This window comes from Capricornis sumatraensis, chromosome 13 (assembly GCF_032405125.1).
Source record: "Capricornis sumatraensis isolate serow.1 chromosome 13, serow.2, whole genome shotgun sequence".
NCBI classification, from domain to species: domain Eukaryota; kingdom Metazoa; phylum Chordata; class Mammalia; order Artiodactyla; family Bovidae; genus Capricornis; species Capricornis sumatraensis.
The window spans coordinates 30,353,548-30,377,240 of record NC_091081.1 but is presented as its reverse complement, the minus strand read 5'-3'; the positions used below and the strand labels follow the sequence as shown (position 1 = coordinate 30,377,240).

Genomic DNA, 23,693 nt, shown 5'->3' with positions numbered 1-23,693 from the left:
CAGCATCAGGTAACAAGGCTCAAAATATTCTGCAGTTCACACAGCTAGGAAATGGCAGTACTGGAATTCAAATTTGGGTATTGGTTAGCTCACAAGCCCATGCTCTTCTCTAAACCTCAGCCAGTACTGCCTCCCTCACTGCAGTGCTCCTTACAAAATATTATGCTCTCACTGTAATTAAGTTAAACAAAATTTATTTGAAATTCCAATATCCAAGTTAAAATTAAAATCCATATGCATTCCCCAACCCACCACTAAATGGAAGTGGAATAGGCAGCAAACAGGTGGCAAGAGAGTATCAACTAGGAACTTAAAAGAAATTCTTCACTGGAAAACTGACACATAGATAATCAGAAATTCAATAGCGTTTCAAGAAAAATTAAACTATCAAGCTCCCAGGACTACCCTTTTATGGGGCAAGAGACATTACCCTGACCATTTAACAAATGAATATATTATTCTAACAAACATTCAATATCAAGAAATTATTTTTTTTAACATATCCTATGAAACAGTTAAAGTCATCGAGGATGGAAAAGCTCCATCTCAGTTTTTCCGTAAGTTGCCCAGGTACATCCATAAGTATTTTTAAAGTAGGTTAAAATGCTGGAGCCAGGACCAGGATGTTTATTTCTGAGGCTCTTTTCTACATACCCATAAATTCATACCAGGCACACTTTGTCACATAGTCATGCTTATTTTTAATCAGAGGCACTATGGAATAATAAGGACATGAAAAAATAAGTAATACTTAAATATAATATAACTACATAAAAATGTTTTTAATAAAAGCTTTGTTAGTCCTATGAAACTAAATGACATTCTTTTAAATACACAGTAATATAAAAGAAACAGCCTAAAGTTACAAAGAAATGTTGATGAAGATTTGTGAAGCCACTATTATTGAGGATAAAATACATTTCATTTATTTGATGACATTTAACCATTTAAGATATAGAAAGTATCTGTCACAAAGCCCTGTAATTATTAAACACTATAAAGAATATGCTTATGCAAATTACCAGTGCTTGAAACATTCAAAACACACTACTAAGTTTTTAGAATATGACATAATATTCACTAGAAGTATCTGCAGCCTCACAATTCTGGAAATAAAAGCAAATCAATTTGCTTAATAAAAAAAAAAAATCTCTGGAGCAAACGAAATAAACTTCCAAGGAGATTCCAAGAGAATGGTAATTTTTAAAGCTATTTTTAAATATTTGTTAAAATGAAGTTTCAGTGCACAAAAATAGAAAAAAATGAAAGGCTTTGAGAAGACACTGGTGAGTCACAGGAAAAAAGCAAATCCAGCTGCACTCCATAAACCAAAGATTTGTATCTAGAACTTTGAATAAGGATTAAATCAGAAACAACTATCTGAATGGTTAACATCTAGTATCCATTTTTAAAACCTACTCTAGGGTAGCTGTTCCTGGGAAAACATTCATTAAGCTCTTAAAACCACAAACAGAGATAAATAAATTTTGGCAATGAAAAAATCTCCCAGGTGTGTACACACACACACACACACACACACACACACACACAAGAAAATTCTGAATCCTATAGAAGAATCAAGGACAATTATAGAATACATATTGATGAAAAGCATTTGGTGATGCAGTAATGAGGAACATGGGAAGAGAGATGTGGAGATCTGAATCCTAATTCGTTAAAATTCAACCACAAAGAATTAAGTGTTATAGCACTTTAGAACCTACAACCAACTTTGTTAACTGGGCCCAGAATTAAGAACACAGGCTAGTCAGTATTCCTCAACCTTGAGCAATATTTAGAATATTTTTAAAGGGTAAAAATTCAGCTATCCAGTATGCCTTAAATGATTTTTATTAAGATGTTCTTTAAATGTGTATTAATATGAAAATTATAAACACTGTATGGATATGGTTCTTAAACAACTAAAATTACAAATTGGCATTAAGTTACTATGACAGAGGATGATGCTTGACTGAAACCGTTGCTGAAATGCAAGTTTGTGTGCCTGACACTCGGTGCAGCCAAACAATACCAAAATGTCAGAGTCTGGAACATAGCAAGGTTTATTAAGGGCTGTGCAAGGAGCATTTAAGGATGGCCCATGCCTTAAAAACCCCAACTCTCCAAAAGCCTTCAGCAAAGCCCTTTTCTAAGAAAGTTGAAGGAGAGACCTGGTTAGCTGTTGCAAACAGTCTTGAGGTCAGGTCACGATATTCCTGTAAATCTCCACCAAATGAACGTTACTCTCTGTTCTGACAAGAAACGGCCAGGTCCCAAGGCACAACTTTCCCCCTCTGAGGTCCTGGTCCTGGCGAAGAAAGACAGGTCTCAGTTGGCAGCTCTCTCAGGGCCGGGTCCCCAGACACCGCCCATCCATAGCCAGGCTGCCAGGACACAACTGGCCCTCAGATTCCTTAGGCCGCTCAAGGGAGGTGGAGGAGGGGTGGCGGCAGGCCCCCACCAGGTCCCAAAGGTGGGGAGAGGGGAGATGTTCACTGCTGCCTCAAGACCTGGGTCAAATTCAGTGGGTTGATGAGGGCTCTGGAGCCCTGCTGGAAACAGCCTCCAGTTTGTTCCCTGGGCCTCCCAGCTCACCCACTGGCCCGAGGCCAGGTGAACTGGAGGGCTGCAGGGGATGCCAGGATTCACCTCTTACCTCACTATATACCAAATGACCACCATTCCACCGATGGTTGGCTGAATGGCCCACTGACAGCTGCTCACTGACAGTTGGCTGCTCATGGGAGGGGCCTACTGTGGTGTCAACCAATGGCTGACCAGGACAACCAACAGTCACTCATTGACAGTTGGTAGCTTGTGGGAGGGGTCCAGGTAACAGCACACAGCAAGGGCTGTGTGCTAAGAGCTGCACTGGCCACGTGCTATTACAATTACAAAGCTAAATTGCAACGCCCAGTATGAAAATGGTTCTGACTGTATGGGGCGGATCTTGGAATAAGCAAATCCCATGGGCAAGATAGGCTTCCAAGTGGAGCTAGTGGTAAAGAACCTGCCTGTCAATGCAGGAGATGTAAGAGATGTGGGTTCAATCCCTGGGTTGGGAAGATCCCCTGGAGGAAGAAATGGCAACACACTCCAGTATTTTTTGCCTGGAGAATCCATGGACAGAGCAGCCTGAGAGGCTACAGCCCATAGGGTTGTAAAGAGTTGGACACGTCTCTAGTGACTTAGCACACATGCATGGGAAAGATGCTATCCTCTCACCACTGTTCTTTATTCAAACTATATGAAACTTTTATTCATTTAACATACTGCTTTTACCGGGTCTCCTGACTGGGCCCAGAAGACTCTTTCTGTAAACGAGCAGGATAAGCCCAGCCCTTAGCAGGTACCCATTGCTGTGCCTCATTAGGAACACCCCGTTACTAGGCAACAGGTCTTGCTCAACCACTGGTCGGTCCTCAGGGCCCTGCCCACAAGCAAACACCTGTCCATGAGCAACTGTTGGTTGTCCTGCTCAGCTACTGGTCAGTGCCACAGTAGGCCCTGCCCACAAGTAACTGTCAATGAGGGATATTAGAGAAGGGATTCAGCCAACAGTCAGTGGTGTAACGGTCATCAGGTAGAGAGTGAGGTAAAAGGAAGATTTAGGCCTTCTCCTGGAGGCCCTCCAGTTCACCCAACCTTGGGTCAGCGGCTGAGCTGGAGGACCCAGGGAACAGATTGGGGACTACATCCTGCAGGGTCCAGAGCCCTGATTAAGGCTCTTGACTGTCTTGGCTCAGGCCTTGAGGCAACAGTGAACCTCTCCCCCATCCCTGTCTCTGAGACGTAATAGCAGCAGTTGTCTGCCTGGGTTGCAGGCCACGAGACCTGGTCTCCCCAACTTGGGGAGCCTGAGGAGACTGAGGGCCAGTGGGGCTGGGTGCCTGGCTCCCTTAGAGATGACAACTAGGCAAGGTGTGGGAGCCTGGCTATGGATGGGCAGTATCTGGGGACTTGGCCCTGAGAGAGCTGCCAACTGAGATCTGCTCCTCTTAGCCAAGACTGGGACCTCAGAGAATGAAAGTTGTGCCTTGAACCTTGAACCTTGCCCTTTTTTATCGAGACAGAGAATAACATTCATTTGGTAGAGATTTCAAGACAACATCATTACCTGACCTCAAGAGCAAAGGATCTGGCACCAAGTCTGCAACAACTAACCACGCCCATCTCTCACCTTTTGCTTTTAAAGGGACTTGCTGAAAGCTTTCACTAACCTTGGGGTTCTTAGGGCATGAGACACCCATCACCTCTCTCTAGGAACCTGTGATAAAACCTTTCTCTGTTCCAAACTCTAATGTTTTTGTATTGATTGGCTTCACTGTGTGTCAGGCACACAGACTTGCAATTCGGTAACATCTTCACTCTTGACACAAGAAAAAGATTAGTGAAGGGTATCCCACAATCATTACTAGTCACTTAAGTGGCTTCTAGAAAGGGCTAAGGATTTAGGTAGGAGAGACTACAAATGAAATGGACTCCCTGGACTCAGAAAGTGATGGTAGTAGCCCAGGAAAGGCTGGATCTAGTGGAAGTAGTTAACTGCCAGAAGCAAAGGGGGCATGGTGACTCTTAGAGGCAGCAAGGTGGATATTGGGAATACTAGGTAATTCTCAGGTTTTGTTGTGATAGGCAGAAATCCCTGTCTGTATTTAATTGATCAGACCCAAGAATTCAAACCAACAGCCATCCCACTAAGATCTGTTTTGATTTAAATAATCAAAAACAAATAACTCCAGGTCTAGTGAACAGAGACCTATCTGAGGCCTACTATCTGACCTATAGGTCAGACCTATATCTGACCTACTATAGACAGTCCCGGCCTCTCAGTCAAATCTAAGACCCTCGGTTCTTGGATAAGAGGCCAAATCCCTTCTGGAAGATTTTTTTGCCCAAATGCATCTCTGGTCATTACCCAGATAATAGAGAGTTGGCAAAAGGAAAATACCCAATCCTCTTGAGGATTTTTACCTGCTAGCTCTGAGCTAACATTAATTAGTAGGCATTAAGAATACTTCCTTGTCCCATTACTAAGGCATAATTTTTCTGGGTTCTCTAGAGTGTCCAGCTGATCCAAGAGTTCTTTCCACACTGTCCAGTCAATGTCTCCCAGTTCCCCAAGAACTCTGAGAGTTATGCAGCTTTACAGCGCTCCAGCCTCAGCGAGCTTCCTCCTGTGTGTGTGCTGCTCAGTTTTCAGCAACAGACTCAAGTGGGCACCTGAGATTTCTGGAGCCCTTCTGCGCATGCTCTCTCCTCTTCTGCATTCTGTCCCACATTTCCAGCTGCCTCAGCCTCCCCCAAATCTGATCCATCTCTTCAACTCAGCAGTGCCAGCATCCTCTGCTGAAGTTTCCTCTCTCTGTGCTGCTGTTTCGAATGCACCTCTCAGGAGAAAGTTGCAGTGATCCTAGTCTCACCTCATTTGTTTTCGCACTCACAGGGATCACAAGCTTGTGCTCCCTGTACCCTAAGCAGAATACAGTTGTTCATATTTTTTATCCAGTTTCCTACTTGTTTGCAGCATGTTATCCTATCTTAGAAGAAGCAGACATTTCCAATCTATTCTTTTTGCCTCATCCATCAACATGCCTGTACACGTGTTCAGCATATACCTAACTACTACTTCCCTACACTTTGCTAGGCAACTTCTCATGTCTTTTTTTTTTCCAGCCTTAGTTATTTCCTTCTCATCCAACATGTCCCAACTCGTATGTCACCTCAACTTTGGAAGTCTTTAGTTTTCTCTAGAGATTTTTTTCCCTCTGCATATTGCTCATACATATTATAGAATTTATCTCAATATCCTCTATCTGCATGCCTCCCAACTAAAAAAACTTTCTAATAATAAGCATAACTGCTAAAATGTGACTACTTTTTATGTTCCAAGTACTCTTCTATATTTGCCCATTTATTCTTCATAAAACTCTAAGACATACTAACATGTACCATTATTAACCTCATTTTACAAATGAGGAAACTAAGGCACAGAGAGGTTAAGTAAACCTCCTGAGATCCCATACCTTGGTAGGGGCAGAGTCAGGATAGTCTGATTTCAGAGCTCGTGCTCACTATACTGCCTCTCATGAATTCCTGAAGGGCAGCAACTATGTCTTATTCTTGTTTGTATATCCATGCCAAGAGCACCTCAAATATTTGTGGAATGAATTAAAATTTATAATTTTCTCCAAGTCATCCAAGAAAAAGTCTTTCATAAGTAAGGTAGGCTTTCAGTACAGTAATTACAGAACTGAGTCTAGAAAGGGTCTTTCATAAACATGGAAGAGACTAAAATTAAATATACAATAATAAATTCAAAGAACTCTGGAGAATTTTACCATGCAGAAAAGACTAATAAGGTTTTTTAGGTAATAAGAAACTGCAGTAAACTCAGGAACAAAAAGTCTCTACCAAGGTATCAACACCCTCTAAGAGAGGGACTAAATGTCATATTTTGTCTCCATTAGAGGCATACCAAATTGATCCCATCTATCTAAACCTGAAATACAGATCATAGTTTTCTCAAGGCAACAGTAAAAAGACAAAATATTTAAACAAAAATTTTATCCTAAGAGTCAAATCTGTCAAGGGTAATCAATGAAAACAAAGCCATATTGCACAATGGAATCAGCTATGTTAAACAACAAAAATTTAACCAATTCTACATGAAAAAAAATATTATTCATTACCTTTTAAACAATTAAGTGTCCTCCATGTTTATTAAAAGCTTTAAATTCTTGACAATAGATAGCATATGCAGCGAATTCATAAAAGCTAGAAGTACTCAAAAATAATACGATTTATAGAAATTTAAATGATTAAAAAGAAAAATATAGGGCTTCCCCGATGGCTCAGCGGTAAAGAATCCAACTGCCAACGCAGGAGACATGGGTTTGATCCCTGATCAGGGAAGATCCCTCATGCCTTGGAGCAACTAAGCTCATGTGCCACAACTATTGAGCCTGTGCCCCAGAGCCCAGGAGCTGCAACTCCTGAGCCCACGTGCCCTACAGGCCATGCTCTGCAACAAGAGAAGCCACTGCAATGAGAAGTCCAGGCACTGCAACTACAGAATAGCCCCTGCTCAGCACAGCTAGGGAAAAACCTGTGAGCAATGAAGACCCAGCACAGCCAAAAATTAAATAAATATTAAACAATTTTAAATAAATATATGAAAATGTATATTTTGCACAAATGGATAATTACATTTAGTTCCCTGGTGGTTCAGCGGTAAAGAATCCGCCTGCCATGCAAGAGATGTGGGTTTGATCCCTGGGTTGGGAAGACCCCATGGAGAAAAGAAATGACAACTCACTCCAGTATTCTAGCCCAGATAACCCCAATCCATGGGGTCGCAAAAGAGTTGGACATGACTGGGCGACTAAGCAACAACAACAGCAAGATGGCAACGGCCATGGGGTGCAGGCAACACTGGGAGAAGATGGAGACTGATACACCGTCATGACCTTCAGCCTCTCCCACATGACTCATCCACACACAGACCGGGACTTCTCCTCCACCCTGCATACCACTGTCTGGCTTGGACAGGTCCACTATCTCATCCAAAGTCTCTGAAACTGAATGTCTTTCAAAATTCAACATTTTTCTGAGTTTACAAAGGTGCAATTCACCTAGCACTCCAGAATAATCTGTGGCAGCACCCTGGAATCAAACAAATTTATATTTCTGTAGCAAAATGCAAGAATATTCACATTAAGTTGGATAAAGAAAGACTATGAATGATCTCACGTCAGTTCAGGTCAGATTTATGAGTCTAAGAAAATATTTTTTTCCCTGACCTTTCAGGATTTTTAAACAGTAGGAAAAGGATGATAAATTTGTATTATATACTGCATTCAATCTACTCATCATTACCTGTCTGAGAAGTGACGACAGCTCCCTTAGCTACCGGGCTCAGTTACAATACCAATTTCCACTAGGCAGAATTGGCAACACCTTTGGAAATCATTTAGTCAAACTTCTTATTTCATTGCTTAGGAAATTAAAGCCCAGAGATGGAATAACTTACTTAAGGTCACACTGTTGACACCTACTGACAGAGATGAAGCTAAAACATACATGTAAGCTTCCTGTCCTGCAGGTTACTTACTGTTTGTTCATTTGTTCATCCATCCATCCATCCATTCATTCTCTGTTAGAGGTGATTTTTTTTTTAGCTTTTCAAAATAACAAAATAATTATAGACTAACAGAAAGACGTAAAAATAGTAGTCTCCACTAGGTATCCAGAGAGGGATTGGTTACAGGACCTCAAAATTTGTGTTGCTCAGGTCTCTTATATAAAATGGTGTAGTATTTACATATAACCTATGCACATCCTCTAGTTTACATTAAATCATCTCCAGATTACTTACAATACCTAATACCATGGAAATATTATGCAAATAGTAGTAGATACAATGTATGTTATATCAAAAGTTGCCTGGCTTAGCAAATTCAAGTTTTGTTTTCTGGAAATTTCTGGAATTTTTTCCCCCAAATATTCTTGATCCACGGTTGGCTGAATCCACATACATGCAGAACTCGTGGATATAAAGTCCTTATGTATCTTTCACCCAGCTTCCTTCCATACACAACTGTAGGATAATACCAAAACTAAAAATTAACACTGGGACTTTCCTGGTAGTCCAGTGGTAAAGAGTCTGCCTGCCAATGTAGGGAACAGGGGTTCAATCCATGGTACGGAAATATTCCACTAAGCCTGTGAGCCCCAACTACTGAGCCCATGCACCACAACTACTGAAGCCTGCACACCCTAGAGCATGTGCGCTACAACAGGGAAAACCACCACAATGAGAAGCCTACGTGCTCACTGCAACTACAGAGTAGACTCTGCACAACACAACTAGAAAAAACCTGCAACAGCAACAAAGATCCAGTGCAGCCAAAAATAAATAAATAAAATTTAAAAAATAACAGTATATTATTGTTAACAAAACTACAGGCCTTATTCCATTTTTGGCACTTTTTAAAAACCTGCATTCTTTTGTGTGCTGGTATATATAGTTTGAAGAACTGACACTTTCAAATTCTGGTGCTAAGAGTCCCTTGGACTGAAAGGAGATCAAACTAGTTAATCCTAAAGGAAATCAACGCTGAATATTCATTGGAAAGACTGGTGCTGAAGCTGAAGCTCCAATACTTCCACCACCTGATGAAAAGAGCCTACTCACTGGAAAAGACCCTGATGATGGGAAAGGCTGAAGGCAAAAGGAGAAGAGAGTGGCAAAAGATGAGATGGTTAGACAGCATCATCAACTCAATGGACACTGAATTTGAGCAAACTCTGGGAGATAGTAAAGGACAGGGGAGACTGGTGTACTGCAGATCACGGGGTCACAAAGACCTGGATGTGACCTAGCGACTGAACAACAACACCATAAGGATGTTCCAAGGCTTCCCAGGTAGCTCAGTGGTTAAAAAAATCCGCCTGCAATGCAGGAGACCTGGGTTCCATCTCTGGGTCAGGAAGATTCTCTAGAGAAGGAAATGGCAACCTAATCCAGTATTCTTGCCTGGGAAATCCCATGAACAGAGGAGTCTGGAGGGCTACAGTCCATGGGGTCACAAAGAGTTGGAAACAACCTAGCAAATAAACAACAACTATTCCATTATATGGATGCACCACAGTTTGTTCAGCCATTCACCCTTCAGTGAGGTATGGGTTGTTTCCAGTTCTTAGCTGTCACAAATAAGGCTGCTATAAGCATTCCTGTATAGGTTTTGATGTGAGTGTTTATTTCTCTGGAATAAATGCTCAAGTGTGATTACTGGGTTGTATGTTATATGTATGTTTAATTTAATAAAAAACTGCCAAACTGTATTCCAGAGTCAGTTCAGTCCTGTCACTCAGTCGTGTCAGACTCTTTGACACCCCATGAACTGCAGCACACCAGGCCTCCCTGTCCGTCACCAACTCCCGGAGTTTACCCAAACTCATGTCCATTGAGGCGGTGATGCCATTCAACCATCTCATCCTCTGTTCTCCCCTTCTCCTCCTGCCCTCAATCTTTCCTAGCATCCCGGTCTTTTCAAATGAGTCAGCTCTCGGCATCAGGTGGCCAAAGTATTGAAGTTTCAGATTCAACATCAGTCCTTCCAATGAACACCCAGGACTGATCTCCTTTAGGATGGACTGGTTGGATCTCCTTGCAGTCCAAGGCACTCTCAAGTCTTCTCCAACACCACAGTTCAAAAGCATCAATTCTTCGGGGCTCAGCTTTCTTTATAGTCCAACTCTCACATCCATACATGACTACTGGACAAACCATAGCCTTGACTAGACATACCTTTGTTGGCAACGTAATGTCTCTGCTTTTTAAATATGCTGTCTAGGTTGGTCATAACTTTCCTTCCAAGGAGCAACCATATTTTAATTTCATGGCTGCAATCACCATCTGCAGTGATTTTGGAGGCCCCAAAATAAAGTCTGACACTGTTTCCACTGTTTCCCCATCTATCTGCCATGAAGTGATGGGACCAGATGCCATGATCTCAGTTTTCAAATGTTGAGCTTTAAGCCAACTTTTTCACTCTCCTCTTTCACTTTCATCAAGAGGCTTTTTAGTTCCTCTTCACTTTTTGTCATAAGGGTGGTGTCATCTGCATATCTGAGGTTATTGATATTTCTCCTGGCAATCTTGATTCCAGCTTGTGATTCTTCTAGCCCAGAGTTTCTCATGATGTACTCTGCATATAAGTTAAATAAGCAGGGTGACAGTAGACAGCCTTGACGTACTCTTTTTCCTATTTGGAACCAGTCTGTTGTTCCATGTCCAGTTCTAACTGTTGCTTTCTGACCTACATACAGGTTTCTCAAGAGGCAAGTCAGGTATTCCAGAGTGGCTGTAACATTTTTACATTCCCATCAGCAATGTTCAAACTGTGGTGGTGAAGACTTTTGAGAGTCCCTTGGACTGCAAGGAGATCAACCAGTCAATCCTAAAGGAAATCAACCCTGAATATTCACTGGGTTGAATATTGAAGGACCAATGCTGAAGTTGAAGCTCCAATACTCTGGCCACCTGATGTGAAGAACTGACTCCTTGGAAAAGACCCTGATGCTGGAAAGGGCTTCCCTGATAGGTCAGTTGGTAAAGAATCTGCCTACAATGCAGGAGATCCTGGTTCAATTCCTGGGTTGGGAAGATCCGCTGGAGAAGGGATAGTCTACCCACTCCAGTATTCTTGGACTTCCCTTGTGGCTCAGCTGGTAAAGAATCCACCTGCAATGCTGGAGACCTGGGTTTGATCCACTTCAGTATTCTTGCCTAGAGAATTCCATGGCCTGTATAGTCCATGGGTCACAAAGAGTCAGACACAACTGAGTGACTTTCACTTTCACTTTTCACTCTGATGCTGCAAAAGACTGAAGGCAGGAGGAGAAGGGGGTGACAGAGGATGAGATGGTTAGATGGTATCACTGACTCAATGAACATGAGTTTGAGCAAACTCCAGGAGATGGTGAAGGACAGGGAAGCCTGGTATGCTGCAGTCCATGGGGTCGCAAAGACTTGGACATGACTGAGCAACTAAACTATTTCAAGTTTCTATTTCAACTATTTTAGCTGAGCTATTTCAAGCCCCAAAAGATGATGCTGTTAAAGTACTACACTCAATATGCCAGCAAATTTGGAAAACTCAGCAGTGGCCACAGGACTGGAAAAGGTCAGTTTTCATTCCAATCCCAAAGAAAGGCAATGCCAAACAATGTTCAAACTATGGAACAACTGCACTCATCTCACACATTAGCAAAGTAATGCTCAAAATTCTCCAAGTCAGGCTTCAACAGTACGTGAACCGAGAACTTCCAGATGTTCAAGCTGGATTTAGAAAAGGCAGAGGAATCAGAGATCAAATTGCCAACATCTGTTGGATCATCAAAAAAGCAAGAAAGTTCCAGAAAACATCTATTTCTGCTTTATTGACTATGCCAAAGCCTTCAACTTGCGTGGATCACAACTAACTGTGGAAAATCCTTCAAGAGATGGGAATTCCAGACCATCTGATCTGCCTCTTGAGAAATCTGTATGCAGGTCAAGAAGCAACAGTTAGAACTGGACATGGAACAACAGACTGGTTCCAAATCAGGAAAGGAGTACCTCAAGGCTGTCTACTGTCACCCTGCTTATTTAACTTATATGCAGAGTACATCATGCGAAATGTTGGGCTAGATGAAACACAAGCTGGAATCAAGATTGCCAGGAAAAATATCAATAACCTCAGATATGCAGATGACACCACCCTTATGGCAGAAAGTGAAGAAGAACTAAAGAGCCTCTTGATGAAAGTGAAACAGGAGAGTGAGAAAGTTAAAACTCAACAGTCAGAAAACTAAGATTTTAAATTTAATCTCACTTCTCAATTAAACTGTTATAAAATTAAGTTCTAGGCTCTTTCCCTTCTTCTTGATGAGATAGCTTACATAAAGAAAGAAAAGGTAGTGAATAATGAATTATGGTGATTTCCTTCTTTTCTCCTCGTTTGCCAAAAAATGTCACTGTACATCTAAATTTTAGGGCTATCAGGTATGATTCCTCCCTAATACACTATGTTTTTCTACCCAAAAAGTAAAATGACCCAAGGGATCAGAATATCAATATGAGTAAATAATGGAATCTCAAAATGTAAAACGGAACTAAGCAAAAGAATTTACCAAATCCAACTTTTTATGGTCTTCTATATTAACTATATGGGGTCTTTGTGTCCTTTGGCTAGCATACTGAGACACTCTCTGTCTTAATTATCAATGCTTTGCCAACAAGATTTCAACAAAGTAAGGTGCAGCATGTGAAACAAAACAGCTACTTAATCCATGCTTTTAGCTATAATTTACAATAACCACAATCTGCCTACCCTATGGATCAAATGCTTGCTTCTTTGCTGAAATAGATGTATACATGATCACCTCCCCGAAAGTTTTTTGTTCACTGACTGCCTGTGAGTTTAGACTGTTAAAAGAATTTAAACATGTAACAAAACTACATACAGATTAACTCCTTCTTTTCTTACAAAATAAAGTAATCCACATATGTTACTATGGCTTTGCTGAAACTTTCTCCAATTCTTTCACTGTATTAGATGGAGGACAGGCAGGCAGGGGAGGCTACAATCAGGAAAGTTTCAGAGCCATTAGTCTTACAACCTTTCATCTAGAGTGTCTCTGGTGGTCTCAGAAGGAGTCTTCTCTAAGACCCCAATTGATACTCTGACAAGTAGATGAACTGCAATTCTCAGAATATGCACATCACTAAGGCTTTTGCGAGTTCTCCCCTTTTCATGTCAATGCTTTAGAATAGACACTACAATATGCATGTGCACAATGCAATATGTAGTCCAAGGGGATTAGATTCAGAAACCCCCCTGGATATCAAAATCTAAGGATTCTCAAGTCTCTCACAATGTCTGTGTATAATCCAAGGCACATCCTCCCCTATGCTTAAAATCATCTCTAGATTACTTACAATGCCAATTCTAAGTAAATGGTTGTATACAATATCAGTGCTATAAAAATAGTTCCTGGTGCACAGCAAACTCAAGTTTTGTTTCAGGGGGACTTTCTGAAATATGCCCCCTGAATATATTCAACCTACAACTGGTTCAATCTGTGGTTGTGAACTCAAGGATCTGGAGGGCTCACTGTACTACCACATCCTCCACTGCTAACACTACCATATTCCCATCACATACAGAGAAACCCACTATTCGACTGGCAAAAAATAAGACATTTCATGGTTCATGTGTTGTGAGAACACAGAGTAACTTGAACTCAGACACTGCTAGTAAGAATGTAAACTGGTATAACCACTTTGGAAAACAATTTGTTATTATCTCCTAAAGCTGACCATGTGTACACACTCCTTTATTCTCTCAAGACAAGTACTCCAGAAGACACATTCAGGATATTCACAGCAGTACTTTTCATTAACACCACAAACTGCAAACAATCCAAATGCTGATGGAAAGAAGACTATGGTATTTACATAGTAGAATCTCACACATCAGTGAAAAACTAACGAAGTATAGTTAACACAACGGGGATAAATCTTAGAAACAACGACAAATTTAAAAAGCAAGTCACAAAGGACTACATGCAATAAAGTACAATATTTGTAAAATTTAAAAATGAGTATTATTAAACACATTACTATTAAAGAAAACTCCCATGCAACTTTAAAAAGGAAAAATAAACACAATTCAGTTCAGTGGGGAATCAGGGAGATAAACCAGTGAATAGAGACAGCTTCAACAGGATTGATCAAAGTTATATTTCTTCAACTGGGTGGTAAGCTCATTCCTCTCACTATTAAGCTTTAAAAGATACATGTTGTGTGTTCTGAGTGTGTACCATCTAGAATCTCTGGAAATTTCAGCTTCAAAACAAGTTTAACCTACTCATAAAATGACATTCCTGATAACTGGGAATGATGCCCAAGAAATAAAACCTCTCTACAACTGCTATTCGGTATTGCTATTTGGTAACTTTTATAGCAACAAAGAAATAGCAGATGTCTCATAAAAAATTAAAGCAAGAGAAAGGGAAGTAAGGGTAGCTATAAAAGAGCAATATGAGAGATCCCTGTAGTGATGGAAATGTATCAGTGTCAACATCCTGCTTGTGGGACAAAACTGCAAAGGATACATTGGACCTCTCTATAGTATTTCTTTCAACTGCATGTGAACCTACAATTATTTCAACAGTTTGTACTTTTTCTTTAAGAAAACATTTAAGAAAAATGATAATTTTCTCCAAGATTTCTCCACAATGGTACTACTGACGTTTTAGTGTGCCTAATTCTTCATAGTAGGGAGTTGCCCTGGGCACTGCAGGGTGTTTAATAACATCTCTGGCCTCTTATCTATTAAACACCAGTAGCACGCCGCAGTTGTAATATTTCCATACATTGCCAAATGTTCCCTAGGGGACAAGTAAGTTGCTTATTGTACTAGAGTTATGTAAAGAATATTCCTATGCTGAGAAAATACTTAGAAATACTTTTTAAAAAATGGAACCAAAAGTTGTGGTCCTTCAAGTCCTAAAAGCAGGTTTCACAGTAGCAGTCCAGCATAAAGTGATAAAAATCCCAAGGGAAAATGAATACTGACTGGATAAATTCCTGCTTCAAGCCTGAGACAAAAGTTGCAAATGACTGCCTAACTTTTGACCTATCTCCCCCCAACCCATTCTTTCTAGAGGTGACTTCCTGAATAATGCAGAACCGAAAATAAAACTATCCCACTTTTAAAAGACCATTTCTAGGAAGTGACTCAAACCCACATCCCTACTCAATGTTTCCACAAATCACCGAGGCAACTTCACCTTCAATAGCTAAGAAGCAAAAACGCGGAAATCGCACGTGTTCTCATTCTTACATCGCAAATCTTAATAAAAGTATGTTAAGGTGAGTGGACTAAGACACAATACCGAATGTCTAGGAAGGCTGAGGAAACTAAGTAAAAAGAAATAAACAGGCAGTCAGTCTGAGAGAGGCTGGAAAAGTGTATCCGCCAGGAAAAAGGACTAGAGTGGGTGAGAGTATGTCAGGGAGAAGGTGTAGCTCACCTGGCTGTGGTAAGCAGAGGGTGCTGAGTCCCCACCAGCTTCCGCACCTGCATAGCGATGTTGCTGAGCTCGTCGCTCAGCAGGCAACGGAGGCTCATGAAGGAGGTGGGGTAGCCCACGATCTTCTCCGCCTCTGACACCACTTGGCTCCACTGGGCCGGGGACCTGGAGGACTGACCACGCCAGGAGATCACCGAGGAGATGGTATCGAGGGGGCCACGCAGGGGACCCGAGGCCCCAAGATAACGGGGCAAGCGCAAAAGCAGCTGCCGAAGGCTCATAGTTTAAGTCTGAGGGTTTCAGGGACTTGAGGGTGTCCGGAGGTGGCGCGGGGAACAAGCCAGGGACAGATGAGGAACTTGCGGGAACTAGAAAAAAGCGGCGATTCTTGACCCTCAAGAGGAGGGTGGGTTTTTGGAGTCGTGACCAGAAACGAACTTTAACTGCAGATCCCGCAGTCTGGGTTAGACACACAACACCCTCAACCCAGCACTGCCCACGTCCATCTATGGTAGAAACCACAGCCGCTGCCTAAATGAGGAACGCCATATTAGAGGAGTGAAATACGACTTGCCGTAAAGACGGAGGCGGGCTGTTCTGCGGCAAAGAATTTTCCCTACTTTGCGGCGCAGCCCGGACTCCCCGAAGGGGCGGGGCTCTGGAGGTGATCCCGGGAAGGCGGGGTAGGGTGCAAACCTCAGCCCCTCCCACCTCTTCCTGGCCTGTCAGGGCAGAGGGTGACAGAGATGGGCGAGCGGTGTCCCAGCCCCTGGAGTTTGGGCAGAGTCCGATTCATCGTAGGATACCCAGTGCCCACCACGGAGTAGGCACGCATAAATATGTGTTCTGAACCAGGGTCGGTGTCTGCTAAGTGTCTTTTGCTGGCCCCCAGCCCTTCCGGGGGAAAGGGATGGAGCAGAGGCGCCAGTTCCTCTGGGAGGCTATCCTGCCAGACTCTGGCAGTGGTAGTGAACAGGCGTGAGGGCATTCTCTCATATCATCTGTGCCCAACCTATGAAATGTGGCCCGGCCTCGCAGAAAGGGTGTTTTTTGTGTTTTATTTCCCCAGGGTCTGTCCTGGGTCCTTGCTTCTGGCTCCTCACTGAGCCTTGGGTTCCCCTGTGTGCAGCTCAGGCAGAACCAGCTGTGCCTCCTGAAAGGGTGCAGACAGGCACTTCTAGAAGGATGTGCCCCGTCACCATGGAGGATCTGATACAGAGCAGAGCCCTGTGGGATTCCTGGGCACAAAGCCTTTGTGTCCGCCCATGTTTTTTAAATTATAGGAAACAGTTTTCCTTCATAGGAAACATTATTACAAAGCTAGTGGAGGTGATGGAATTCCAGCTGAGCTATTTCAAATCCTAAAAGATGATTCTGTTGAAGTGCTGCACTCAATATGTCAACAAATTTGGAAAACTCAGCAGTGGCCACAGGACTGGAAAGTCAGATTTCATTTCAACCCCAAAGAAAGGCAATGCCAAAGAATATTCAAACTACTGTACAATTGCGCTCATTTCACATGCTAGCAAGGTCTTGCTCAAAATCCTTCAAGCTAGTCTTCAGCAGTACATGAACTGAGAAATTCCAGATGTACAACCTGGATTTAGAAAAGGCAGAGGAACCAGAGATCAAATTGCCAACATCCGCTGGATCATAGATAAAGCAAGGGAATTCCAGAAAAACATCTGCTTCATTGACTATGCCAAAGCCTTTGACTGTGTGGATCAAACTGTGGAAAATTCTTAAGAGATAGGAATATCAGACCACCTTACTTGCCTCCTGAGAAGCCTGTATGCAGATCAAGAAGTTCCAGTTAGAACCAGACATGGCACAACGCACTAGTTCAAAATTGGGAAAGGATTATGTCGAGGCTATATATTGTCACTCTGCATAATTAACTTATATGCAGAGTACATCATGTGAAATGCCAGGCTGGATAAAGCACAAACTGGAATGAAGATTGCCAGGAGAAATATCAACCTCAGATATGCAGATGATACCATTCTAATGGCAGAAAGCGAAGAGGAGCTGAAGAACCTCTTGATGAGGGTTAAAGAGGAGAGTGAAAAATCTGGCTTAAAACTTAACATTCAAAAAATTAAGGTCATGGCATCCAATCCCATCACTCCATGGCAAATAGATGGGGAAACAATGGAAATAGTGACAGATTTTATTTTCTTGGGCTCCAAAATCACTGCAGATGGTGATTGCAGTCATGAAATTAAAAGACACTTGCTCCTTGGAAGAAAAGCTATGACAAAACTAGAGAGCATATTAAAAAGCAGACATCACTTCACTGACATAGGCCCATATAGTTAAAGCTATGGTTTTTTCCAGTAGTCATGTACGGATGGGAGAGTTGGACTATAAAGAAGGCTGAATGCTGAAGAACTGATGCTTTTGAATTGTGATGCGGGAGAAGACTCTTGTGATGCGGGAGTCCCTTGGACAGGAGGGAGATCCAACCAGTCAGTCAATTCTAAAAGAAATCAACCCTGAATATTCATTGGAAGGACTGATACTAAAGCTGAAGCTCCGATTCTTTGGCCACCTGATGCAAAGAGCCGACTCATTGGGAAAGAACCTGATACTGGGAAAGGTGAAGGGCAGGAGGAAAAGGAGCAACAGAGGATGAAATGGATGGATGGCATTCCCTGGTAGCTTAGTTGGTAAAGAATCTGCCTGCAGTGCAGGAGACCCAGGCTCAATCCCTGGGACGGGAAGATCCCGTGGAGAAGGAAATGGCAAACCACTCCAGTATTCTTGCCTGGAAAATCCCATGGACAGAGAAGCCTGGCCAGCTACAGTAGATGGGATTGCAAGAGTCGGACAGGACTTAATGACTCAACCACCACCACCACCAGGAGATAGTGAAGGGCAGGAAAGTCTGACGTGCTGCAGCCCGTGGGGTCAAAAGGAGTCAGACACAACTCAACAACAACCAAGACCTTCCCTGAGCTCCAATGTGCAGATTTAAGTAGCTGTTAATTAGGGAAGGGAAGGGATACAAAACTAGGGAGAAACAGTCAAGAGCAGCCTTGGGGCAAGGTCCTGTTTCCCCATCAATGGATACACATAACAGTATCTTAGAGCTATTTTGCAGACACTGAAACCCCAGATGACCAGTTGGACCTGAAGATTGTTGATGCTGACTCCTACTCACCTCACCACCAACCCATCAGAAGAATGTCCACGAGCTGATCACACCCTCTTTGAACATTTACAATAAAACGTCCCACTATCTTCTCCAAGTTGGGACACATGGTTTTGAGGGCATTCGCCCTCTGTGGCCCCCTTTTGCCTGGCAAAGTAATGAAGCTATCCTTTTCTACTTCACTCAGAACTCTGTCTCTGAGATTCAATTCAGCACCGATGTAAAGAGAAGCTAAACTTCCCCCATCAGATCCATAATTATCATCTATTCTAGCGCTTTCATTTACAGCTCATGTATTAGCTCATTTAATCCTCAAATCAACCCCATTAAGTAAATAATATTGGCATTCTCTGTGTTTCATATGAGGAAACTTAGGCACAGCCAAGTAGTGTAAATTGCCTAAGGCCACACTAGGCAGGATACTATACCCAGACGATCTGGTTTCTGGATCCATGCTCTTAGTCATAACATTACTGTATAAGTAACAGGTTACCAACCACTCTTCTCACTCCGTCAATGTAGTTCTATAATGCTGCTGCTGCTGCTAAGTCACTTCAGTCGTGTCCGACTCTCTGCAATCCCATAGACGGCAGCCCACCAGGCTCCCCCGTCCCTGGGATCCTCCAGGCAAGAATACTGGAGTCTATAGTGCTACCTATTCTTATATCAGGTATGCCTAGCATCCTACTCCTTCTCATCACCCAAAACAAGTATTAACAAACCGTTGTTAGTAATAACGATGTATCACTGAATCTTACACCCTAAAAAATAGCTTGTAAAATGCTCTTTAACTTTCAAAATCTTTTAAAATTCATGATTGATATTTTTAAAATTAGCATCATGCATAATACTGGGCAAGACTTGGGCTACATTAAAAAAAATTCAGACTTAAAATTGGGCAAATTAAAGAGTTATTATTTGCTTTGCACAAAAGATGCTTTTCTCTAAAAAGGTTTAGCCTCAGACTCCCTTTGAATGGCAAATTTCCCTTGTGATTTAAACATTTTATTTCCAAAAATTCATTTTAGGCATAACTTTTCAGGGGTACATTTTAGATAAATGCATTATGCTCAGAAGTATTAAAAACAGTCTATGCCCAGTAAATAAATAAGGCAAGCCAAAGTTCAAAAACAATTCCTGTGAAAGAGATAATAGCCTCCTGGCAATAAAATTTAGGTCTGTTCTAGATGAAAATAAATGTGGAGAGTGAGATACCTTACCATTCTCAAAAGTTCCAAAGTCTGAGCATCTGGGTTATCCAAGGTGAAAGAAGTCATGAAAAAATGAAGGGAGATAAAGACTGAATGTGATATATTGTGCACCTGAGGCTGTTTCCTCAGGATCATGGTACTTTAAGACTAACTTTTCATGCAATTTCCTTAATACCGATTCACAGCATGTACTTTAATTTCTCCACAGAAGCCAAGTGCATTATTCTCTGGTCATACTCTATTAACCAAGTTTTTGATTATTCATGGGACTTTCAGTCCCATTTACTTTAAATAAATAGCACTTTTTTTTTTATTCTTACAGTTAAAAGGTTGCATTATACCTAATGATTATCAGTTTTTGGAAGATTAAAATGGTATTTGTTATTTAATCTTCCAGATAAATACATAACTCCTTAGAGTTTGAATAAAGAGATTTCTAAATTGCCACTGACTTTTGGAGGTGCAAAGAGAGGGAGTCTCTGTGACTCTGCCCTTTCCCTGCCACAGATCACAGTCATTTTGAGGATGTCTGTGAATATGTGCATAAAGAATACAGCAGGGTTCCTTACTTTGGCATTAACGACTTTTGGGACCCGATAAAGCTTTGTTAGGGGAGGCAGGGGGCTGGGAGGTGAAGGCTATCCTGTGCATAGTAGATGTTCTGCAGCATTCTTCGCTTCTACTCACTAGATGTCAGGAGTGCCTCTCTCCAGGTTGTGACAACCAAATTTGTCTGAGGACCTGGCCAAATGTGACCTGGGGGACAAACTAGCCCATGAGAATATAGAGAAATGAGAGCTGGAAAAATTTCTATCCATGACATTTACTCCTCCTACAAAGCAGCAAAAGAAGAGGTCCTGGGTGCATGCAGCCCTGCAGGCGAGAGAGTAGTCATGCCACAGTCTGTGGGAAGCACCCATACCCAGGGGTGTCTCCTCCTTGGCTTTGGGATTGTTCTGGAGACATAAATCTCACAGAAGATGGCCACAATTCCCCTTTCATCTTTCTCAGGATCCTGAACCTTGTAAAGTGCTGGTGGACTTCACTTCCTGTCCTCTCTGCATTCTCCTGACCTTAGAAAGAAGTGCGGTCATATTTGTTGTCCTTTACTTTGGCTGGAAACCCAAACCAGCTTTTGGAAATACAAGGTCTTAACACGGATGGTATGTGCTTTGGGCTTTGGCATTTCCATGATTAGGTGAGTGGAAATACATAGGGACACTCCTATTACCACTCCACATAGCCACCCTCCTGTTACCCTCAATACAATCACCTATTGTTTATGCTAACAGAGTTCTTCCAAAAGTAGATGAAAGCATGGCATATATCTTAGGGCAGAATAAAAAGAGGCAAGTAATCAGATTAGCAAAAATCCAAAAGTTTGACCACCTACTGGGTTGGCAGGCTGGAGAACAGAGATGGCACATATTGCGAGTAAGAATGTAAAACGCTGTGTAAACAGCACCTGTGGAAGGGAAATGATAATCCCTAGCAAAATTATATATACATTTAAACGCATGCATACTAAGTCGCTTCAGTTGTGTCCAACTCTTTGTGACCCTATGGACACACGTGCCGGGTTTCTCTATCCATGGGATTTCCTAGGCAAGAATACTAGAGTCGGTTGCCATGGAATCCTCCTCCAGGGGATCTTCCAGACCCAGGGATTGAACCTGTTTCTTAAGTCTCCTGCATTGGCAGGTGGGTTCTTCACCACTAGTGCCACCTGGGAAACCCATATATTTACATGAAAGTGAAAGTGAAGTCGCTCAGTTGAGTCCGACTCTTTGTGACCCTGTGGATTGTAGCCCACCAGGCTCCTCTGTCCATGGGATTCTCCCAGGCAAGGATACTGGAGTGGGTTGCCATTTCCTTCTCCAGGGGAATCTTCCTGACCCGGGGATCGAACCCAGGTCTCCTACATTGCAGACAGACGCTTTAACCTCTGAGCTACCAGGGAAGCCCATATATTTAATACTGTATATTCTGGAGACCACTCCACATCAGTGTAAAGAAATCATCTTTTTCAGAGTTGCATAGTGTGTTTCATTGTATGGATCTACCCCAGTTTATTCAACTAGTCCCTTACTTATGGTTATTTGGTTTGTTTCCAATCTTTTTTGTTGTTGTTGTTAAAGTTGTCTCCAATCTTTTGCTAACACAAATAATACTGCAGTGAATACATTTGTGCATAAGTCACATATAAATGTGGTTCCTAAAACTTGAAAACAACTGAAGTAAATCACCTAACTGTATATTAAGTTGGTGGCATAATCACACCAAGTAAATTTTATTCATATAAAGTGACTTATGCACAAATGTATTCACTGCAGTATTATTTGTGTTAGCAAAAGATTGGAAAAACAATAACAACAACAACAACAACAAAGACTGGAAACAAACCAAATAACCATAAGTAAGGGACTAGTTGAATAAACTGGGGTAGATCCATACAATGAAACACACTGTGCAACTCTGAAAAAGATAATCTCTTTACACTGATGTGGAGTGGTCTCCAGAATATACATTGGCTTTAGATAACAATAAAAACACAACCAAGGGGTAGAATAGTATAGTATACTTTTTTATAAGATAGGTGAACTACAAATATATATTGCATACATTTGGGATAGGGGAACACAGGTGGAGAAGACAGGTATGGAAGCAAACTACTCTGATGAATATACCTTGACTGTATAGTTCTGACTTTAGAATCATGTATATAGACTTTATTCTTATATTCAAAATAATTTTAAATGCAAAAGAAAAATATGGTTCCTAAAACTTGAAAACAACTGAAGTAAATCACCTAACTGTATATTAAGTTGGTGGCATAATCACACCAAGTAAATAATTTAATCACTTTAGAAAATAGTGTTTTCACTTTACATTCATGGAGGAATATGTTCTTGGGATAAATAGATTTACAAAGAAGTTTTAAATTTTAATTCAGTGTCATTGCTAGTAAAAATATTATTTTCAAATTCTTCTTGTATATTATTGGTAAATACTAATATTAGAGTTGTTAGGGATGATTTTCAAAGAATCCACATAAGATTAAAAGTAAATTGAAAATTGAATGAACTTATGATTTTTCCTTTTTAAAAATGTTTCTTAGAAACAGACTCACAGATATAGAAGACACACTTGTAGCTGTCAAGGTGGGGTGGGGAGGGAAGGATTAGGAGTTTGAGATTAGTAGACGCAAACTATTATATATAGGATGGATAAACAACAAGGTCCTACTGCATAGCACAGGGAACTATATTCAATATCCTGTAATCAACCACACTGAAAAAGAATGCATGTGTGTGTGTATAACTGAATCACTTCACTGTACAGCAGAAATTAATACAATATTGTGAATCAACTATACTTCAATAAAATAAAAAAATAAGTTATGTACTTTTCAAGGAAAAAAAGAGTTTCTTATGTCCCCCAAAGAAAAGTTTTACATTTATTGAAGAAGAAAAACATTTACTTGCTTTATCCCCTGAAAAGGCCTAGAAGTAATGATAATTGGTTCAACTAGAACCAATGAGCACCTTTAGCTCATAATATGTACTTTCGATACATCATTTCCTATTACAAGGAAGGGCGATCTTTGGAGGAATGACAGATATCAGGTCTGGGGCTAGAAATGTGCGTAATCAGCTGGGACACCCTGCTGTGCCAGAAGCTGTAAAAGTGTAAAGTCTAACAGGACAAGTCAAAGGGGTAAAGCTATCAACATAAAGGAGGCT

At 41.4% G+C, this 23,693-nt stretch overlaps 1 protein-coding gene across 2 annotated transcripts in view; it reads right to left on the bottom strand.

The window, feature by feature from the left end:
- Positions 1-15,993, bottom strand: part of PDSS2 (decaprenyl diphosphate synthase subunit 2) — a 261,145-nt gene extending 245,152 nt beyond the window's left edge. For both annotated transcript variants that reach the window (XM_068985223.1, XM_068985225.1), the window contains exon 1: positions 15,586-15,993. In XM_068985223.1, coding sequence (XP_068841324.1) covers positions 15,586-15,866 — 281 coding nt within the window. In that variant the 5' untranslated portion in view covers positions 15,867-15,993. The remainder of the gene's footprint in view (positions 1-15,585) is intronic.
- Positions 15,994-23,693: the final 7,700 nt, after the last annotated feature.